Source organism: Mustela erminea, chromosome 11 (genome assembly GCF_009829155.1).
Source record: "Mustela erminea isolate mMusErm1 chromosome 11, mMusErm1.Pri, whole genome shotgun sequence".
In the NCBI taxonomy this organism is placed as follows: domain Eukaryota; kingdom Metazoa; phylum Chordata; class Mammalia; order Carnivora; family Mustelidae; genus Mustela; species Mustela erminea.
Window position 1 is genome coordinate 68,279,421 of NC_045624.1, and position 18,747 is coordinate 68,298,167.

The following is an 18,747-nucleotide window of genomic DNA, read 5'->3' on the forward strand; positions in this document are numbered from 1 at the left end:
GGCTCAGGTCATGATCTCAGGGTCCTGGGATCAAGCCCCACATTGGGCTCGCGGGGAGTCTGCTTCATCCTCTCTCCCTCTGCCTGTCTCTCTGCCTACTTGTGATCTCTGCCTGTAAAATAAATAAATAAAATTTTAAAAAAGAAAAAAAGGTTGGAAGTCAGAAAATGAACCCAGGTAGATAGGTACCAGAGCCAAAACTCTTAACATCTAACCATAATGCATCTGTTTATTCTCTGAGGGGAGTGACAATGAATTTCTTCCAGACACCAGCCACAGTATCTGTGTTTCGAGGAAAATGAGTGAATAATTCGGACAGCTTTTCTTAAAGTTTAGGAAGTGCGCCAGTTTAAAACTTCTTAAGTTCCTCACAATCAGGGGAGTAACAAAACCATGAGGCTCAGCTGTTCTTTCCAACATTGATAACCTGCTGCAAGTGGTTTGTTACTTTTCTTATCTGTACAATCAGTTTTCGACCGCTGTGTTTTTTATTAGAAGCCCCTGGGTTCAGGATAGAAGGACAAAGTGGCAATGTAACACTACATGATTAAGAAATAGAACACGAGTGTGTCTAGATCCCGAGAAGGGGAGAAAGCTGGCTAGGTGGTCCTCTCTCACATTGAAGATCTTTCCTCACATGTAACTCACAAAAGAGAAGAGGTTTGTTTTTTCAGGCCACTAAATGACTATTTACAGAAAGTTACAAAGGCAGCATGAGGACATCATTTCCTCTGTTGCTGTCACCTGGGGTTGTGTGAATGGAGAGAATGAAGAGGAATGAAAGGACCAGGAGGGCAGAGATGGAGACAGGCAGGAGAGAATGATTGTGGTAGCATTTCTTTATTATTATTAAAACGTGCTTTTTTTTCCTGGGGCACCTGGGTGGCTCAGTCGGTTGAGCATCTGACTCTTGATTTCGGCTCAGGTCATGATCTCAGCGTCTGAGGTCAAGCCTTGAAGCTGGGCTCCAAGGTCCCAGGGAGTCTGCCTTTCCCCCTCTGTCTTCCTCTCTCCCTCGGTCCCTCCCCCTCCTCTGCTCACAGGGGCCCACTTGCTCTCTCTAAATCAAAGAAATACATCTTCAAAAAAACAAAACGAAACACTCTTGTTCCTACAGCCTGCCTTTTATTTGTGTTTACTCTTTCTTTTGAAAATATTATTCATTTACAGGCTCATTTCCTCATTCTCCTTTTCTTTCTAAACGTTGAAGACCGCAATGAAACATGGAGAGCTCTTCAGAGACGTCTTGCTGAAGTCGATTGGAAGTCTTATCCGTAGATAAACAACTCCCAGAGATGAAAGGAAACAAGAGCTTTATTTAAGTCCTCTAAGTAAAAGTTCAGAGATAAAGAGAAATAACTTCAAATGTATGAGTAAACAATTCAAAACAAGTAGGCACGTATTATGGGCTAATTAACACAAAGTGTTTAAGCACAAGCAAGCAGATTGAGAAACATCTCCTAAAGCAGGGACCCCCCCCCTCTTCGTTTGTCTTCAGCGTTTTATTGACAATGACAGTGCATCACCAATTTTTCAGCCAGAATATTCCTGAAGGTGAGGGCAACAGGCGCCCCGCCCAGCATTCTAGGATGTGTTCCAATACCACTTGCTGCAAACAATCTATTTTTTTTTGAAAGGATCAGTGTTTTTATATGATTAGTTTATACAAATTCAGCATCCTATTCCACAATATAAATCTTATTTTAGTACAAATTAGCTTCAAAATATCTGAGTAAGACTGAAGAAAAACAGAAACATTGTTGTATCTGCCCATGGTTTCTCCTACAGCTCACAGGATGTGTAAGAATCTGGGTTTGAAAGCACAGTCTAGGTGGTGGGCTGTTGGAATATTTGGTAACATCTCTACTCAAAACTCAAGCATCTAAAGTTAACTAAGATGAAACCATGGAGTACCTGGGTGGCTCAGTGGGTTAAGTGTCTGCCTTCGGCTCAGGTCATGATCTCAGGGTCCTGGGATTGAGCCCCGCATTGGGCTCTCTGCTCAGCGGGGAGCTTGCTTCGCCCTCTCCCTCTGTGCTCTCTTTCTATCTCTCTTTCAAAAGAAAAGGAAAAAAAACAAAAAAAGATGAAGAACCACACAAATAAAAGAAACCTGCTCACCACTGGCAAACGGATTGGTTTGTGCTTAATTACTACTGCTCTAAGTTCTAAAAAAGCGATGCTAGGAGGCAATGAGCTTACCTAAAAGTGATTAGCAAGAACAAATACACAAAATGAAATTGGCCTCATAAACCCTGAGGTCCAGAGGTTAATCAACTACATTTCACTATCTGCAAACCACTAACTAACAAGCCTGATTGACACACTTATCTTTCCAAGTGTCTCAAACTTTAACCATTTTCAAAAAGTCTTTCTATTTGCTCTATCAGGAGCCAGCCATCGCTAGCGAAGTGCTCCTTCTCTTCCAGCTAAAATACTCTGAAATGTCAGTCTATTGCACAACGAGACCAAGTCACCAACTGAAGTTCTTCCCTTCACACTCCTCCTTGTACACGTCTTACCGAACTTCATGGTTGTGTACATGGGAGCCACAGAGTGTGCAATATTTTTTCCCAAGAACGGTACTGAACAGAGTACCGTTTCCTACTAAATAAAGAGTTTCTGGATGTTCAGAGAAACGGAAAGTGAATACATTTATACTAACAGCAGCGGGACTTCCCTCTATGTCACACAATGCCTTCAATCTTTTATATTCATGCTTTGGAGACTCACACTTCAGGTCAGAAACATGACCTAAACACAAGCACTAAAAATGAGTCTGCACCCTGTACTGTTGCCCCTGACATTTGACATTGCAGTTTCCTGCTTGTATGTCCGGATCCTCTGCTGAACGGTGAGATTCTGGAGACCAGGAGTCCTCGCTGGAGAGTCCCATCGCGTCTCCAGCCTCTGGCTCAACGAGCATATGTTGAAATGTCTGTTTTTTGACTAGTAAGTGGATAGGTCTTCAATTTTGGTTTCTGCTTTAACTCAAAGATCTCCTTGTTTTGACGAGGCTTGTATGTTCTCTTCACCAAAAGTAAGTTATAAAGAGCTTAAAGTGGGGACAGGAGTTTGCAAAATTAGTGACCATAATCTCTGCTAAGTGATAACTAAGTGGTGGCGCGGGGGTGGGGGTTGGGAGAAGCCACTGAGATTACGAGGCCAATCACAAAGCCTATGATTTTGCCAACTGAACCGTAATATAAACCTACCACTGATAAGGGAGAGAATGAGATTGGTTGTAAGAAAAACTGGGTCCCATTTCAAATGAGATGATATATGAAAAATTTTATAAAAATATATCAGGCACCAAGTAAAAACACCGTACACATTAGTTATCACTGCTCTCAGTACCTTCTGGATACATTCTTGTCTTTGAGAATTCCTTAACTTTACTCCTTGTTTATTTCCCCTCACCGTGATATCCCAGAATTAATGACACAGAGTCTGTCAAGTGTTTTGAAATCCCTGAAGTGTTATAATCAACCCAAGTACCATTTTATTTATGCAAACTGTGTCTACCCGGTGAGTCCACTTAAATAGCTAGGATTGGGAACTTCTGTCTCATAAGGCTTAATAAATGATTCCCTCTGGCTCTAAAAGCAAGTACTTTTTCAATGACAATGGGAGGGAAAGCAAAGGAATTGCTCGGTGACATCTGTTGTGCAGCGTTCTTCGAATGGCGCATCTCGATAAATGCATGAGAGTCCTTGGAGAGTTACTGCACACAGTGAAGAGCGAGTGGTAAAAATCCCAGTATCTCTGTAAAGGAAGGCAAGATGGGTTAGAGGCAGGAAAGCCCCAGGGTTTACATCTAAAGAAATCAACAATGACGCGTTTAGTCCCTACTTTACACGCAGTGGCAACTTTTTAGGGTCTCTGACAGTAAGACGAAATTAAATATGAAATTGAGACGGGGGCTGAGATGGTGATATGGGAGGAGGAAAGGGAGACGAGGGGACGTAACATGCTGCAACTCAGAACCCGGGAAATGAGATAAAAGATACTCATGTCAACTGTCTGGGCCAGCGTATATCAAAACTGCAATTGGAAATTAATCACCATACTACTGTACACCTTGGTGGCTCAGTGGTTAAATGTCTGCCTTCGGCTCGGGTTGTGATCCCAGGGTCCTGGGATGGAGCCCCGCATCCAGCTCCCTGCTCCGCAGGAAGCCTGCTTCTCCCTCTCCCGCTCCCCCTGTTTGTGTTCCCTCTCTCCCTGTGTCTCTCTCTGCCAAGTAAATAAATAAAATCTTAAAAAAAAATACTACTGTCCACCATTTATATGCCTTATGTAGCCCACACATTCAGATATTTATTCTATTAATGACGCTGATGCAGATTATAAGTAACTTTTTAAGGGTCAGATAGTTCCAAAGTAGCAGAGTACGATTGCACCTAAGCCATCAGGCTCTGAGCCCGATGAACTTTGCATTCTGTGCCTGGTACCTCTCCACGCATGCTGGAGACAGCCTGCGACTGCCAACACCGAGGATGCGGTGGAAGGTCTGGTTGACCAAGGCAGCAAAGTCGGTTTGCAGAGTCCTAACTCAGCTTTGTCAATAGTTTTCTGCATGACTCATTAAGGATTTTTAATGTATTTAAAGTCTTCAAGGTAACCAAAAGTGAATGGAATGGGGGCATTTGGGTGGCCCAGTAGGTTAAGCATCTGACTCTTGTTTGGCTCAGGTCATGATCTCAGGGTCGTGACATTGAGCCCCTCGTGGGGCTCTATGCTCAGTGTGGCATCTGCTTGAGATTCCCTCTCCCTCTGTCCCTCCTGCTCATTCTCCTCTCTCTTTCTCTCTAAAATAAATAAATACATCTTTTCAAAAAAGCAAATAAAATAATCTACATGAAAGACTTATCTTCTGGTAACAATATAAACCTCAAATATTACTATTATTATTCTTATTATGAAATTATCTAAACTACTGAGGAGAAAGTAAAACTGTCACCTTTATACAAATGTTCAACTTGCACTTAAATGGAGAAATCCTCAAGATATTCCCAAATGCTGCAAACATGATGCATCTATTTATTCTCACATCTGTGTTCTTTCTAAAGATTTTATTTATTTATTTGAGAGAAAGAGAGAGCAAGAGAGAGAACACACAGAGGGAGAAGGAGAAGCAGACTTCCTGCCAAGCAGGAGGGCCCGACGTCGGACTTGATCCCAGGACCCTGGGATCATGACCTGAGTAGAAGGCAGATGCTTAACCGACTGGGCCACCAGGCGCCCATTTCGCACCTATGTTTTATAACCATTTGTCTTGCTGCATTTGAGTAGGTCTTTTTTTTTTTTTTAAGATTTCATTTATTTATTTGACAGAGTGAGATTACAAGTAGACAGAGAGGCAGGCAGAGAGAGGAAGGGATGCAAGCTCTCTGCCAAGCAGAAAGCCCAATGTGGGGCTCGAACACAGGACCTGAGATCATGACCTGAGCCGAAGGCAGAAGCTTTAACCTGCTGAGCCACTCAGGTGCCCCAGCATTTGAGTAGGTCTTAAAAACATTCTCAAGACCAGTTTTTTAATTAGAATTTTCTGCCCTACTACTGCAGTCTTAAACTATTTTATAGTGAAAACCACAGAAATCACGTGGATTCTTTACCTCCAGGTCATCATCGGGGATAGCTCTTTTCCACTTCACGTTCCACCTGATGTGCTCGTAGGCATTGACGACAACTTCGATTGCTCTGGGACAAGAATGGCAAGCCTGTATCACCTGCCGAGGAAGCATACAGCATTATTGGTTCTAGGCACATCTATGATTCATTCATTCTCACAGAGACATCGAGAACTTACGGATCCCTTAGGCTCCTTGGAACCCTGAAATGATTTCAGGAAGCCTCATGCCTTTGAGTCTTCAAACACATTGCTAGTCCCAGCGTAGGTGGGAGGATTAATAAAATCACACTAACTGCCTTCAACGTTCAGGAACAAGTGAAAAAAGAGAAGCTAACCAAGAAGGGGGAGTCTGATGAAAGACTCATTCTACCCGGCAACCCTCGCCCCTTCCCACCAGCTTCTGTGTCCACCGGAATACCTCTGGCTTCTTTCTGCCAAACTGACCCATCTCCAGAAGTCCTCTGAGTGTGGCCCGTTATCATGTCAAAGGGACCCAGATGGTTCTGCAACGTTCCCCAAAACTGGTCCACAGGGAACCTGCCGCAAAAGTACTCTTGACTCCGAATTTACCCGCCTTTCTTTCCTTTGTCACAGACCACCCAAACCAGCCAAAGACTTTTGCCTTTAAATTTTCTTATCATTGGTTCCATTTTCCCCTTGGAACTCCAGAAAACATCTATCAAGCTCTCTGTGGAGTCCTCTTCAAGCCCCCTCCCTGGACGTGAGAGGAGGAGAAAGCCCCCCAACGTTGCCATTGGAAGGGAAACATGCCTTTGCACCAAAACTACCTTCTTCAAAGAGTTCTTCCTGACTCCCAGTCCTTGCCACGCTCAGCCCTATTGTCGTTGGGCAAAGGGTCACAACACTGGGTTTCCCCAACTCCTTTATGCGTTCATCACAAGTGATCCAGCATTGTTTTTTTCCGATGCGGGCTGTTCAGAACCTACTGTCTTGAGGCCCCAGACAAAACTGAGATGGAAAGATTATCATTCTAATGCCCAGTTCAGTGTGCGTATGTGTGTGTGTGTCTGCGCATGTGCGTGGGGTGTCACCTGAAAGGAGGGCCCACGTCAGGAAAGAGCTGATGTTAGGGGCATGTGGGACTGGAACCAGCGGACGGTCCCCCTGCGATGCCAGTCTGAAGAGCTCGGGACTGGCTTAGCAGGCAGGAGGACACTGTTACGTGTTCTTAACAAGAGAGGCTTAAAGTCAACCAATTCATTCCATTAGGAGGCCTTTATCGAGCACAGTGTTTAGCCCTGTGACTGTAATTCTGAGACGTTTAAGACCTGTTTCTTGCCTTCAAGGGGTTTACAACCTCGTTGAAGAGAAAACACATACATCTTTCAAAGAGCGAGCAGTGTAAGTCGGTAAATAATAAGAGACTGGCTTAAAGATCATCAAGTGTCCCTTGAGCATCATGAGCAAAAGCACAGAGGAGAAAACAAGGGTGTGAAGGGCAGCGGGCAGCGAGGAGACTGAGTGGGAGAGCGCCACACCGCTTCGCAGCTAGCTTCACGGCCAGTCGCAAGAATGCGGGACAACCGGAGCTCTGAGAAAGCGTGAGGAGGGCTCCATGACTCATCAACTGGGGAGTAAAGAATGCGGCTTTCGAGTCTGAGAACAAGGACACATAGGGGAGCCACTGACGGGAATGAGGAAACGGGAAGGCCGTGCTAATTCAGGCAAGGTCAGATCAAGGGCAGGAGCGTATGTCACAGGCAAAGTCTTACTGTCGGTCAAAAATGTGCGCTATAATGCTCCACTGAGCAGGCCAAGATGGAGGTGGAGACTTGGGCACCGTTAAAGGATGTGCTGGCTAATGCCATACCGCTCAGTAATACTCTAAATGGGAATAAAGGGAAATGGTAGAGGACGCTGGTCTAAAGCCTGGAAGGGGCGCCTGGGTGGCTCAGTGGGTTAAGCCTTTGCCTTCGGCTCAGGTCATGATCTCAGGGTCCTGGGACTGAGCCCCACATTGGGCTCTCTGCTCAGCAGGGAGCCTGCTTCCCCTCCTCTCTCTCTGCCTGTCTCTCTGCCTACTTGTGATCGCTGTCAAATAAATAAATAAATAAATAAATAAGCCTGGGAAGCCTAACAGGCAGGAGAGAGAGGGAAAGAAAAAAGTTACAGCTACCACTTTTTGCATACTTGTTATGTGTCAGGGACTATGTTAAATCTTTGCGTATCTGCCTTGCTTGATCTTCAAACAACCCTATGAGGTCAGTTCTATACTTACACCCATTTTACAGATTTAAAATCTAAGACGGAGAAAGTTTAAACCCAAGGTTATTTAGCTAATAAATGATGGGGCTGGGATTCAAATTCAGGTCCCTATGACTCCAAAAGTCAAAAGGAAATTGGGCCTATCAGAAGGAAAAACATCAAGCGAGGAGAGCACTGGGAGGTGGTTTATCACCAGAGCCACAAGAATGACGGAGAGGAAGAGAGATTAGAAACCACCAGATCTGATTAGAAGGCCAGCTTACCAGGAGTCGGGTGGATTCAAACAGGGAGGGCTCAGACTATGAGAGACAGATAGAGAACAGATGCACAGTTGTAACTAGGCCTGACCCATCCTCATCTTTAAGACCCTGGTGTCACAGCATACAGGGTTTTAGAGACCCAATAAATGACTTTCCCTCCTGAGTTTAGAACTTATTAAAAAATGAGATGAGATCACAATGTCATTTTTATTACTCATAATACTAATTACATAGAAGATTTTGAATTATGGGACCACATCAAACTTCCTAGTAGTCTACCCCAAGATTAAATTTGCATCCCCAAACTATGGGCCTCTGCCTGGTGTAAAGAGTTGTTCCCTGATTCTTACTCCACAGAAGAACCAAGAATTCAGGTTTTCTCTAGGCACACAGTTAAGCGAGCAAGTTCAGTTCTTCTACCCAACTCATCAGTAGGTCAAGTGAAATAAGATAAGGTTGGGGACAGAGGTGGGTGGGGGTTGTCTTTTAGCAGAACTTCTCTTACAAATGCATAAGACAAAGGAGAAGGCAGCTCTCCTCTAATACAACACATCAAAACCCAGCTGCAATGGCCCAGACCCAGCAGGAATCAGGAGCAACAAAACGTGGTCAGATGAAGCAGAGTCATCAGAGTGGGGTTATCAGGAAGGAAAGATTTGTAATATACTGGAGCACAGTGTCAAAGCAGGACGCCTGGTCTCAGTAGAGGACCGTGTCAGCCCAGCCAACGGGACAATCAGAGGGTCTCAAGAAGTCATAAGGGAGTCCTATTGAAACTGAGGTTTGAGTCAGTGGCGTGCAAAAATATGTTCAATAACAGGTCTTCTGGAAGAGAAACAACTGTGCGTATATATGTACATAAATGCGATACAAATTTTTACTAATATAAAGAATGTGAAGCCCACATTTTATGAATAATAAAATAACCAGTACTTTTTATTTCCTATTTTGCAGAGTTAATTGGTTCTCTCAGAATGCTTTCACTGATTTTTGTATCAATTTTGTATGGATGTAAGATTGCATTCATAGCCAAAATCTATGTCTGCAAATGAAGAATACATGTGGTTGTTAAATGAACGTTGGTTGGTAATTTTATTACACAAAAGAGTAACTGTTTCACAAATGAGAAACAATGAAGACCTATATTGGAACTTCACTCATTCATCAATAATATGAGTTACTTTTTTATTGAAATGTAATAGTTTTTGAATATTGGGATTATATTTCCCCATTTTTTGTGCTATTTATAATGTCAGAGCTACCCATACTATATACTTTCAAGTTTAATCTGTGTTAGTAACATTCTCACCACTAATTTCTTAGGTGTAGACATCAGCAAAGCAATAAATCAAAGTCTGATCAATAGCATTTGCTGATTTCTGTGGTGTAAATCCTCCCATCATGGCTGATTCACAGCTACCAACCTGAGGTCACTAAATGCATGGTTGGGAAGAGATGGGCGGGAACAAATCATTATACACTCTTTCCACTGCACGGGCGTAACAGACCCAAGTAACATCAAGTGCATAGGTATGTAGAGGAAAATAACTAAAAATACAAAGAAAATAATTAGAAAATAAGGTTTTAAATGTCTATTACCTTTGTTTTTAGCAAACTCTATTTGTTGTAAGTTTATCTGATTTAATTTTTTTTAAGATTTTATTTATTTATTTGACAGACAGAGATCACAAGTAGGGAGAGAGGCAGGCAGAGAGAGAGGAGGGGACTCAGGCTCCCTGCTGAGCAGAGAGCCCAATGTGGGGCTCGATCCCAGGATCCTGAGAACATGACCTGAGCCGAAGGCAGAGGCTTTAACCCACTGACCCACCCAGGTGCCCCTTGATTTAATTTTTCGTAATGGCTGCACTTAACAACCAGCTTGCACAATTCCTGGTAATTTCTCAGCTCTCGTGAGCTACCGTGAGTCCATGTCCAGCAGCCAGCTGCTTCCAGCTGTCCCATATTTAAGCCCAGGCAGAGGCTATCACAGACGACCGGTATGTATTTAAGCTCTACATCAGTGAGGGCGGCTGGATCCAAATGAGCACAACGTAAATACTTGCTTAACGCAGAGGAGCCATTCACGTGCCTATTCTGGGCACAGGGCACAAAGTGGAGCTGCTGACCATGGCCTTTTCAGCCGCTCCTCGCCACACAAAGACCAGACCTATATTACCAACCCCTAAGTGGGTAGGGAGACAGGTTGAACCCAGAGACCCATGGCTCAAGGACCTCTGAAGAGTCCACATTTCGTGTCTACAGAAAGTGTAGCCAGAAGGACTCCCATCTTGGTACCTGGCCCTTAGGATGGGAATTTTTCAGCACTTTGGTCTTAGAAAATTAAGGCAACTGCAGCTGCTCTTTTCTCTAGAGCTGGGATGAGGATGACCACTATGGAGTTCCAAGTGAAAGAGACAGACAAAATCTGAGGGTAATTAATTTGTACACTAGCTATAAGCTATCACAGTACCATTGAATGCTAGAGTTACAAGAGACCCTACGGATTAATCACCACCCCCCAATCCGGGGATGAGAAAACTGAAACCAGACAGGCACACCGTAAGCAGCAGCATGAGGACTGAACCATGTCTTCCTAATTTGAGTTCAGTGCTCTTTCAAATATATTCTGATTAACCTTGTTTTAATTTTTAGATAATGGCCAGTGAAATTAGTAGTTTCAGGACACAAATCTCACTGCACAGATATTTTGAAACAAACAAACAAACAAACCAAAAAAACCACACTCTTTAACATGAGGTTGAGTTTGGTTGAAATTTCAAAAGAATTCTCTTTTAAATGTAAATCTGTTGCTGGTAAAATAAACGTAGCAGCCATCGGGAACCCCCACATCCTTCTCTAAAGACCTCCAGATGTGGTGAGAAGTATGGGTGATCAGCTGATAATCCAGAATAGAGATTTACGTGTAAGAGTCACTAGTAGAGAGATGATAGCTGAAATTAATCCAAGGCTTGAATCAAAAGTATGCTTATAATGGAATTATAAAACAACAAAGTATGAAGCAATCAGAAAGCGTCTAATGAGGCTCTGCCCATGGTTTAAGGGGCTCCTCAGAAAACTGGCCTCTGCTCTACACTAGTTTCCCAGTCACCCTCACTCTTCACGGAAGCCGCATTCATATTTAAAGACAAAATGCTCCCCTACCCAACACATGTAAACTATCCCCAGATATTCCCTACCTTGCCCTTCCTGCCAACACCTTGACCACAGAAGAGGGGCGGCTAGAAGTTATTCTCCTCTTGCAACACATTACCTATTTCCCAACTAGGGTTCCCTGATTCAACAAATAATAATAATAATATAGACTGCCAGATTAAATCTGAGCTTCAGATAGACAACATAGAATTTTTAGCATGACTGTGTCACGGATATTGCATGGGACATATTTATGTGAAAAATTACTGACTGTATACCTAAGCTTTAGTTTAACTGAGCATCCTATATTTTATTCAGCAACATTGTTCTCAGCCCCCATTCAGAAACAGCTCAAACTAAGTTATGGATACAGGAACACCATCCATTCATATTTCGGGAGCCTCCTTCTCACATCTGAGGCCTCAGTTGGCACCTGGCGTACTCCCATATGTCACAGGGAGAGAATTTGTTACCTTTCATTCGGCTGAAGAAGAAATTAAGTGGTTCTTAACCTGCAGTCTTTAGATGCACAAAGTCCAGTGCTCCCCCTGCTGTCATGGGGTTTTGCTGACACTGACCACTGCATTTTCTGCTGACAGAAGATGTTTCTCCCAGCACGAAAGGCTTCCTGAAGAGCCTGACAGCCTCCTGGCTCTCTTCACCAGCAAGCCAGTTCTGGCTTCTTCCAGAACTAAGACAGTTGCACACACTTTCTTCAGGCCTCAGTGGTTATTCTACTAGGCAACAACAACGAAAGAGATCCTTACAGGACATTGAACTCCAAATCATCACTCTACCCTGACTACCAGGAACCTTGACCATCAAATGAAAAAGGATGCTATGGACTCAGGGAGAGAAATTTCTGCTGTTTCTTTGAGAAGATAACCAATGAATTTCACTTTCTGTGAGTCTCTGGTGTCTCTATTCTCTCTTCAGGGAAGAGCAATCGGACAAAAATTTCTTTCTACAGTGGTGGCACCTGGAGAGGATTGTAGACACTTGCCCTCATCATCTGGCGCCTGGAAGCATAAATTAAAAAACAGATTCAAGATAAATCTCCCTGCCATACTCCCAAAACAAGTGCCACCTCTGTAAGCCACTATGGTGAGAAATTCTTTTTATATTGATATATCTGTGTGCAGAAATGTACTTAATGATCAAAGACACTGCTTGTACTCTGGGCTTCATTTGCAGCATTGTTCAACAGCAGAAATCATCCTTACCTCCCCCAAACTCTCACATACCTTTCCCTCCCCTAGAAAAATGTCTTTCTTGCCCTACAAGAAAACCCAATCTTGGCTCCCTGGGGTGTCACTTCCTTCTGAATTATGCCAAGAGAAAAAAAAAATCAAATGTCCTTTTGTACCCTGGAAAGCAATTGCAGACCCTATAATTCTTTTTTTTTCCCCTTTATGTAATTTATACATTGGCTTTCACTGAAATACACCCTCTACAAATTTGCTTTGTATTTGGAAGACAGCATCTTCAGCTCTGACCTTGTTCCTTGTAAATAAGGAAACTGAATTCCCCATCCACAAGAGAACAAACCACTTTATCTTCTGGATAAATGAGTCAGTCATTGGCTTGTCGTAAAGATGACTTTCTCTTTGGAAAGTTGGGCTGTGGAGTAGTTGTGCTAAATCACTCTGAAGCATCTGCATAGTAAATTGAATAGTTTTTCTTTAGTTTTCCTTTGGAAGGGGGCCAGTTCCCTCACACTGTCTTTTGGGTAGCAACAAAAATGTTGATAATACCAGCCATCAACCAGTAGCCAATCCTGTCCTAAATCTCTTTAGCATATGGCCAAACTGGACGAGCTCAGAGGACAGACATATAACGGAATAAGAACACGCTAACGCTGGATAATGTCCTTGAACACATAAAGAGACACTGAATTCACAGGCTCGAAGTGCCACCGAAGTAAGGTGAGGAGGACAGACTCCAACCGACGAGGCGTATGTTTTGAGAGGAGGAAGATGAAGGAAATCAATTTCGTTGAGCGCCACCACTGGGCTGAATGATGGACGTATCTTACCTACTTATTCGTGAAACACTTTGGGAAAGCTGATACTTTTACTTTTATTTTTTAAATTTTAAAAAATTATCTATTTATTTATTTATTTATTTGACAGACAGAGAGAGAAATCACAAGTAGGCAGAGAGGCAGGCAGAGAGAGAGGGGGAAGCAGGTTCCCTGCTGAGCAGAGAGCCTGATGTGGGACTCGATCCCAGGACTCTGAGATCATGGCCTGAGCTGAAGGCAGAGGCTCAACCCACTGAGCCACCCAGGCATCCTATTTTTCTTTTAAATGAGGAAATCAAGATCTGAGGTATCAGACACTTGTTCAGAAATTGTAACACACATAAATGGCCAAGCCAGGACTCAGCACTAAGCCTCTGCTCCTCCTCCTCCTCCTCCGTCACCTCTGAGAGGACCTGGGGACCTTCGTCACATTTGTGAGACTTCTCACTGGAGAGCAGAAACTCTGCGAAGGTCCGTTTTCCTTAATCTAACTCTCAAAGGGGACAGTTTGGAAGAGGAAAGGATATTCTAGCTACTTTCGCAGAGAACCCTTTCATCCACGGTCAACCAGCAGTGAGTTTCAGGCTAAAACATGGCATTTCATCTCTGGGCAGTCTCACACATTGTCTCTCCTGCTCGGAGAGGCCCCTGTGGCTAAACCAGGCCCAGAGCACTGATTCCACGAATCCACAACCATGTAATCATAGCAAATAGTGATGGCTGCCATGTCTCTAATGGTTGCCACGCACCAGGCACAGGGTCAACACTTCTCAAATATTATCTTGTTTCATCCTCAAAGCAAACTTGCGAGAAGGTTATTATTATTCACAGATAAAGTGAGGTATGCCTCCATGTCCTTCCCCCTCTCCATCCTTTTCTCTGGAATGAAGGTAGCCTTAGAAAATACACGTGGAATTATGTTTTGTGGAGTGAGCCACAGTAGAAACAGAGTAATTGTCTTCTAGAAGTTGTGTGATGAAGATGGTCCAACTCATGAGATGCAGGGGGTGGGGCAAGAAGATGGACATAGACCAAGGGAGAGGTACTTGCAGATGTGAGATGGGGCCAGGGCAGGCACTCTGCAAGGACGGACAGCGACTCAAGAGGAAGAGCAAAGAAAGGTTTGCACCATCCTTTGAGCTCTGAGTCTATCTGTGTGCTACTGGTAGGATTAATCTCCTTCTAATGTAGGACCTTGTCTGCCTATTATTGCAAACTCATAAGCGCAGAGTGTACCCATTTCACAGGGGAGGAAACTGAGGCTCTGGAGGCTTAAGTAATGTGTTCAAAGTCAAATTCTTGGACAAGTGGCAAGACCCAAGTTTGACCCCAAAGTCCAGGCTTCTTTTTTTCCTGGCATGAATAGTAGTTCGGCTAAGTCCAGAATGAAACGAGTTATAAATGACAAGGCGGAGATAAAAATTTAAAGCAAGAACAATTCCATATGTAATTTAAAACACATCCTGCTCAAAAGATAGCAAGTATTTTCCTATCCGACACCATTGGCCTCTGCAGGAGACTTAAAGTGGCTTTCTTCACTGGGGCTCACATGAGGCATGGAAAGTTATCTCCATGATCACATGTTATCTCCAAAATTAACTCTTGTTCTCATTCTTAGCTCTCGGCCCCAGATTTTTTTCTTTCTTTTTTAAGATTTTATTTATTTATTTTTTTGACAGAGAGAGAGCAAAAAAGCATGCAAGAGAGGGGGAGTGGGAGAGGGAGAAGGAGAAGCAGGCTTCCCGCTGAGCAGGGAGCCAGATGAGAGGGACTCAACCCCAGGACCCTGGGACCATGACCTGAGCCACCCAGGCACCCCTCCGTCCCAGATTTCAAACCAACCTGGACCAGAACCAAGTCACCAGGGTCGTGTGTGTCCGTTTGAGACCAGCTGGAGAAGCAAAGGGAGTTAGACAGAGACTCAAGCTTCAAAGAAGCTGGAGTTACCACGAGAGTTGAGGGAGCCAGCCATCCTCAGAGTCTCTGGGGACCCTGCTGACTATAGGGTTCGGCACTGGGCACCCTTGTTCGTAAGCCTCACCTTGTGGAACTGTGGTGGGTATATCCGAGCAGCCCCGTGGTTCAATAGGAGCTGGTAGCAGATCTCGGGCTGGGCAGCGGGGCGCACAGAGGTGACCTTCAGCACGTACTGGATGGCAGCACAGCCATTGATATCCATGAGATTGGCTTCCGCACCCGCCTCCAGCATCATGTGCATGAGCACGTGGTCACAGTTCCAGGCCGCCTTGTGCAGCGGCGATTTGAAGTCGTCATCCCTGGCATTGACCTCGGCCTTGTAGTCCAGCAGCATGCGGCAGATGAGGTGGTGCTCCCTGCTGTACTCCTGCTCTTTAAAGCGGAGGGCCCAGTAGGTGGCGATAGCCAGCGGGGTCTCCATGTGGGCGTTCACGCTGTCCACTATGGCCCCGTGCTCCACGTAGAAGGCCACCAGCTCCGAGAGGCCGAAGTGGGCGGCCGTGTGCAAGGGCGTCTCCTCATCCTGGTTGTTGGTCTTCATGTTCACATTGGCCCCTAGAAAAGGAGATGGAGGAAGCCAATTATGCAAACATATTTTGACATTATTCCCGGTTTCTAGACTTTTCCCCGCTGCTTCCCTTTTCACCTCTGACTGCTTTCCATAACCCATTCTTTCCAGGGTCCTTTTTTGGGGCCCCAGGGGAAGCCAGGCGTTTGAGACAACAGTGCCACCTCCTGGACAAGCCGCAAATGTACCGGGGTTGGATCGGGGGATAAGGACCGATTTCCACCGCAGAGCTGGAGCACTCCGTTGAGTTTAAGTTCTGACCCCCAGATGGATTGGGAAAAACAAAGTGATTCCTGTAAGTAAATAGCTTTTATCGATAAAATAGCAAATATCATTGAAAATAAAGGTTATATTGCAAACTTTGGAGCTCAGACAGGTGGCTTTAAATATCATCAACTTCTTTGAGTGTTTCACAAAATCATGTCTTTCTTCTCTTTCAAAGCTGGAAAACCCGAAAGTTTGGTCCAAGAAAACTTTAGGATGATGGGAATTGCCCTCTTCTGACTGCAAACAGCTGGTAGGAGGGCCACCCAAATCTAAGGTTCCTTTGGAGTACAGCTGGGGAAACACAAAACACAAAAACCCTGTGACCACCAACCTAGCCTGAAGGTCCTGTTTTGCTTGGAAAGGGGCAGAAGCCAGTATAATAGAAATACTCATTGAAAGGAAGAGAATGACTTAGAGATGTATTTGATTTATGGCTGATAATGGTTGTTAGAAATACAAATTTGTACTGTTTGGAAGGCTCTGCAGAAATGACTTAACCAGACCCACTTATCTAACTCACCAGAAAACCGAAGTGAATTTTATTTTTCTGATAGAGTGTGTTAAGTACTAGCATAGTCAACTTAAGAAGCTGAAATTTTCCTTCTCTGCCTAACTTAATGGGGTGAATGCATCGACCCCTAGGGGGCTTACTCTATAATCAATTCTACTGGAAATTTTTATGGCTCCTTCAAGTTTAAATCTGGAAAGATTTTCTTATTATGATGATGATTATTTCAGCAACTAATATTTATTAAGCACTTAACATTTGCCACATTCTGAGCTAAATGCTTCTCATATGTTGCCTCATTGAATCTACCTAGCAACCCTCTGCCCTAGGCGCAATTTTTAGCCTAATTTTACAGATGAAGAAATTCGTACTTGGAGAGGGTCATAATGACATCAAGCTAAGAAACAATGGAACGGAGGTCTGAAAGCACACAGCTTGTCTTCAAAACCTCTTAACGCTGTACTGTCCTACCTCGTGATTTTTCTAGAAGAAATCTTTCCTCTACTGTGCTCTCTTTTGGTACTTGAAAACTTGAAAGAACTAGAGAAATCACCTTGCACTTTGTGAATGTTTTAAAAAATCTGTTTTTCATGTATTGCTCCTTTACGCCTTTTTAATGGCATCCCGTGATCATGTGGAACTTACTTAAGAAGGACAATACGCCCGCACATGTGCTCGTATCTTATACAAAATCAACCCCCCAGTGAGGTTTCTGAGAGCACTTTTGCTCTGTAAACTCAGAGGCTGTCTGTTCTCCCAACCTGCAGAGAGCAGACTTATAACCAAAAATGGTCTCTCACGGAACCATCCGTGTGCATCAGTATTCAACCCTGGAGATGTTCTGGGTCAGGTGTCTTTCTGGGTCAGCCCTTCTTTGCTCTGGAGGGAAATGGAATGAATAAGAATGGCTTCCCAGAAGCCAAATGCAGGGTCACTTTAGACACTGGAGAATTTCCAGTAAGGAAAGGAATCAAAGGGTCAGGATGAAAATTTTACAGGCCAACTTGGAACAAACTGTGTCCTTTATTTTTTAATGTACTTGGACATTAACAATTGATCCTTGACCTGTTGGTACAACTAGATGTGCCGCATAGATTTCTGTTCTGAATAGGAGATCTTTAGTTTTTATATTTGAATTTTATCTTTGAGTGTAACTTTTCCAGAGAATATATAAAGTAGGATGGTTTGAGTACTTTTTAATTTTAGATTTTGTGACTTATTCAAGAAATTAGAGACCCCAAATATGACTTCTTGGAAACTTTTAATAAATATTCTTTTTTTTGAAAAAAGATTTTATTTATTTGAAAGAAAGTGATGGAGAGAGAGCACAGACGTGGAGAGGGGCAGAGGGAGAGGGAGAAGCAGACTCCCCACCGAACAAGGAGCCCTATGCAGGTTAGTCCCAGGACCCTGAGATCATGACCTGAGCTGAAGGCAGACACTTAACAGACTGAGCCACCAGGTGCCCCTTAATAAATGTTCTTTTTTTTTTTTTTAAGATTTTATTTATTTATTTGACAGAGAGATCACAAGTAGGCAGAGAGGCAGGCAGAAAGAGAGAGAGAAAGCAGAGAGCTCAATGCGGGGCTCCATCCCAGGACCCTGAGACCATGACCTGAGCTGAAGGCAGAAGCTTAACCCACTGAGCCACCCAGGCGCCCCAATAAATATTCTTTTTTTTTTTTTTTTAAAGATTTTATTTATTTATTTGACAGAGAGAAATCACAAGTAGGCAGAGAGGCAGGCAGAGAGAGAGGAAGGGAAGCAGGCTCCCCTGTCGAGCAGGGAGCCTGATGCGGGACTCGATCCCAGGACCCTGAGATCATGACCTGAGCCGAAGGCAGCGGCTTAACCCACTGAGCCACCCAGGCGCCCCCCCAATAAATATTCTTAATGTGAAAATACAATGTGGTAGTTTTCTTGACCTGCCCTAACAAACTACCACAAACTAGGTTGCTTAAAACCACAGAAATGTATTCACAGTTCTGGAGACTGGAAGTCTGAACTTAGGGTGTCAGCAGGATTGGCTTCCTCTAAGGGCTTCAAGGGAGAACCTATTTCATGCCTCTCTCCCAGCTTCTGGTGATGGCTGACCATCCTTGGTGTTCCTTGGCTTGTAGATGTACCACT

General features: G+C 43.9%; 1 protein-coding gene across 1 annotated transcript in view; it reads right to left on the reverse strand.

Annotated features, from left to right (window-relative positions):
* Positions 1-2,044: 2,044 nt before the first annotated feature.
* The window catches only part of ASB4 (ankyrin repeat and SOCS box containing 4), a 63,418-nt gene continuing 46,715 nt past the window's right edge, over positions 2,045-18,747 (reverse strand). Inside the window, exons 3-5 of the mRNA XM_032304876.1 lie at positions 15,339-15,829; positions 5,619-5,732; positions 2,045-3,765 (exon numbers count right to left, since the gene is read on the reverse strand). Coding sequence (XP_032160767.1) covers positions 3,577-3,765; positions 5,619-5,732; positions 15,339-15,829 — 794 coding nt within the window. The 3' untranslated portion in view covers positions 2,045-3,576. The remainder of the gene's footprint in view (positions 3,766-5,618; positions 5,733-15,338; positions 15,830-18,747) is intronic.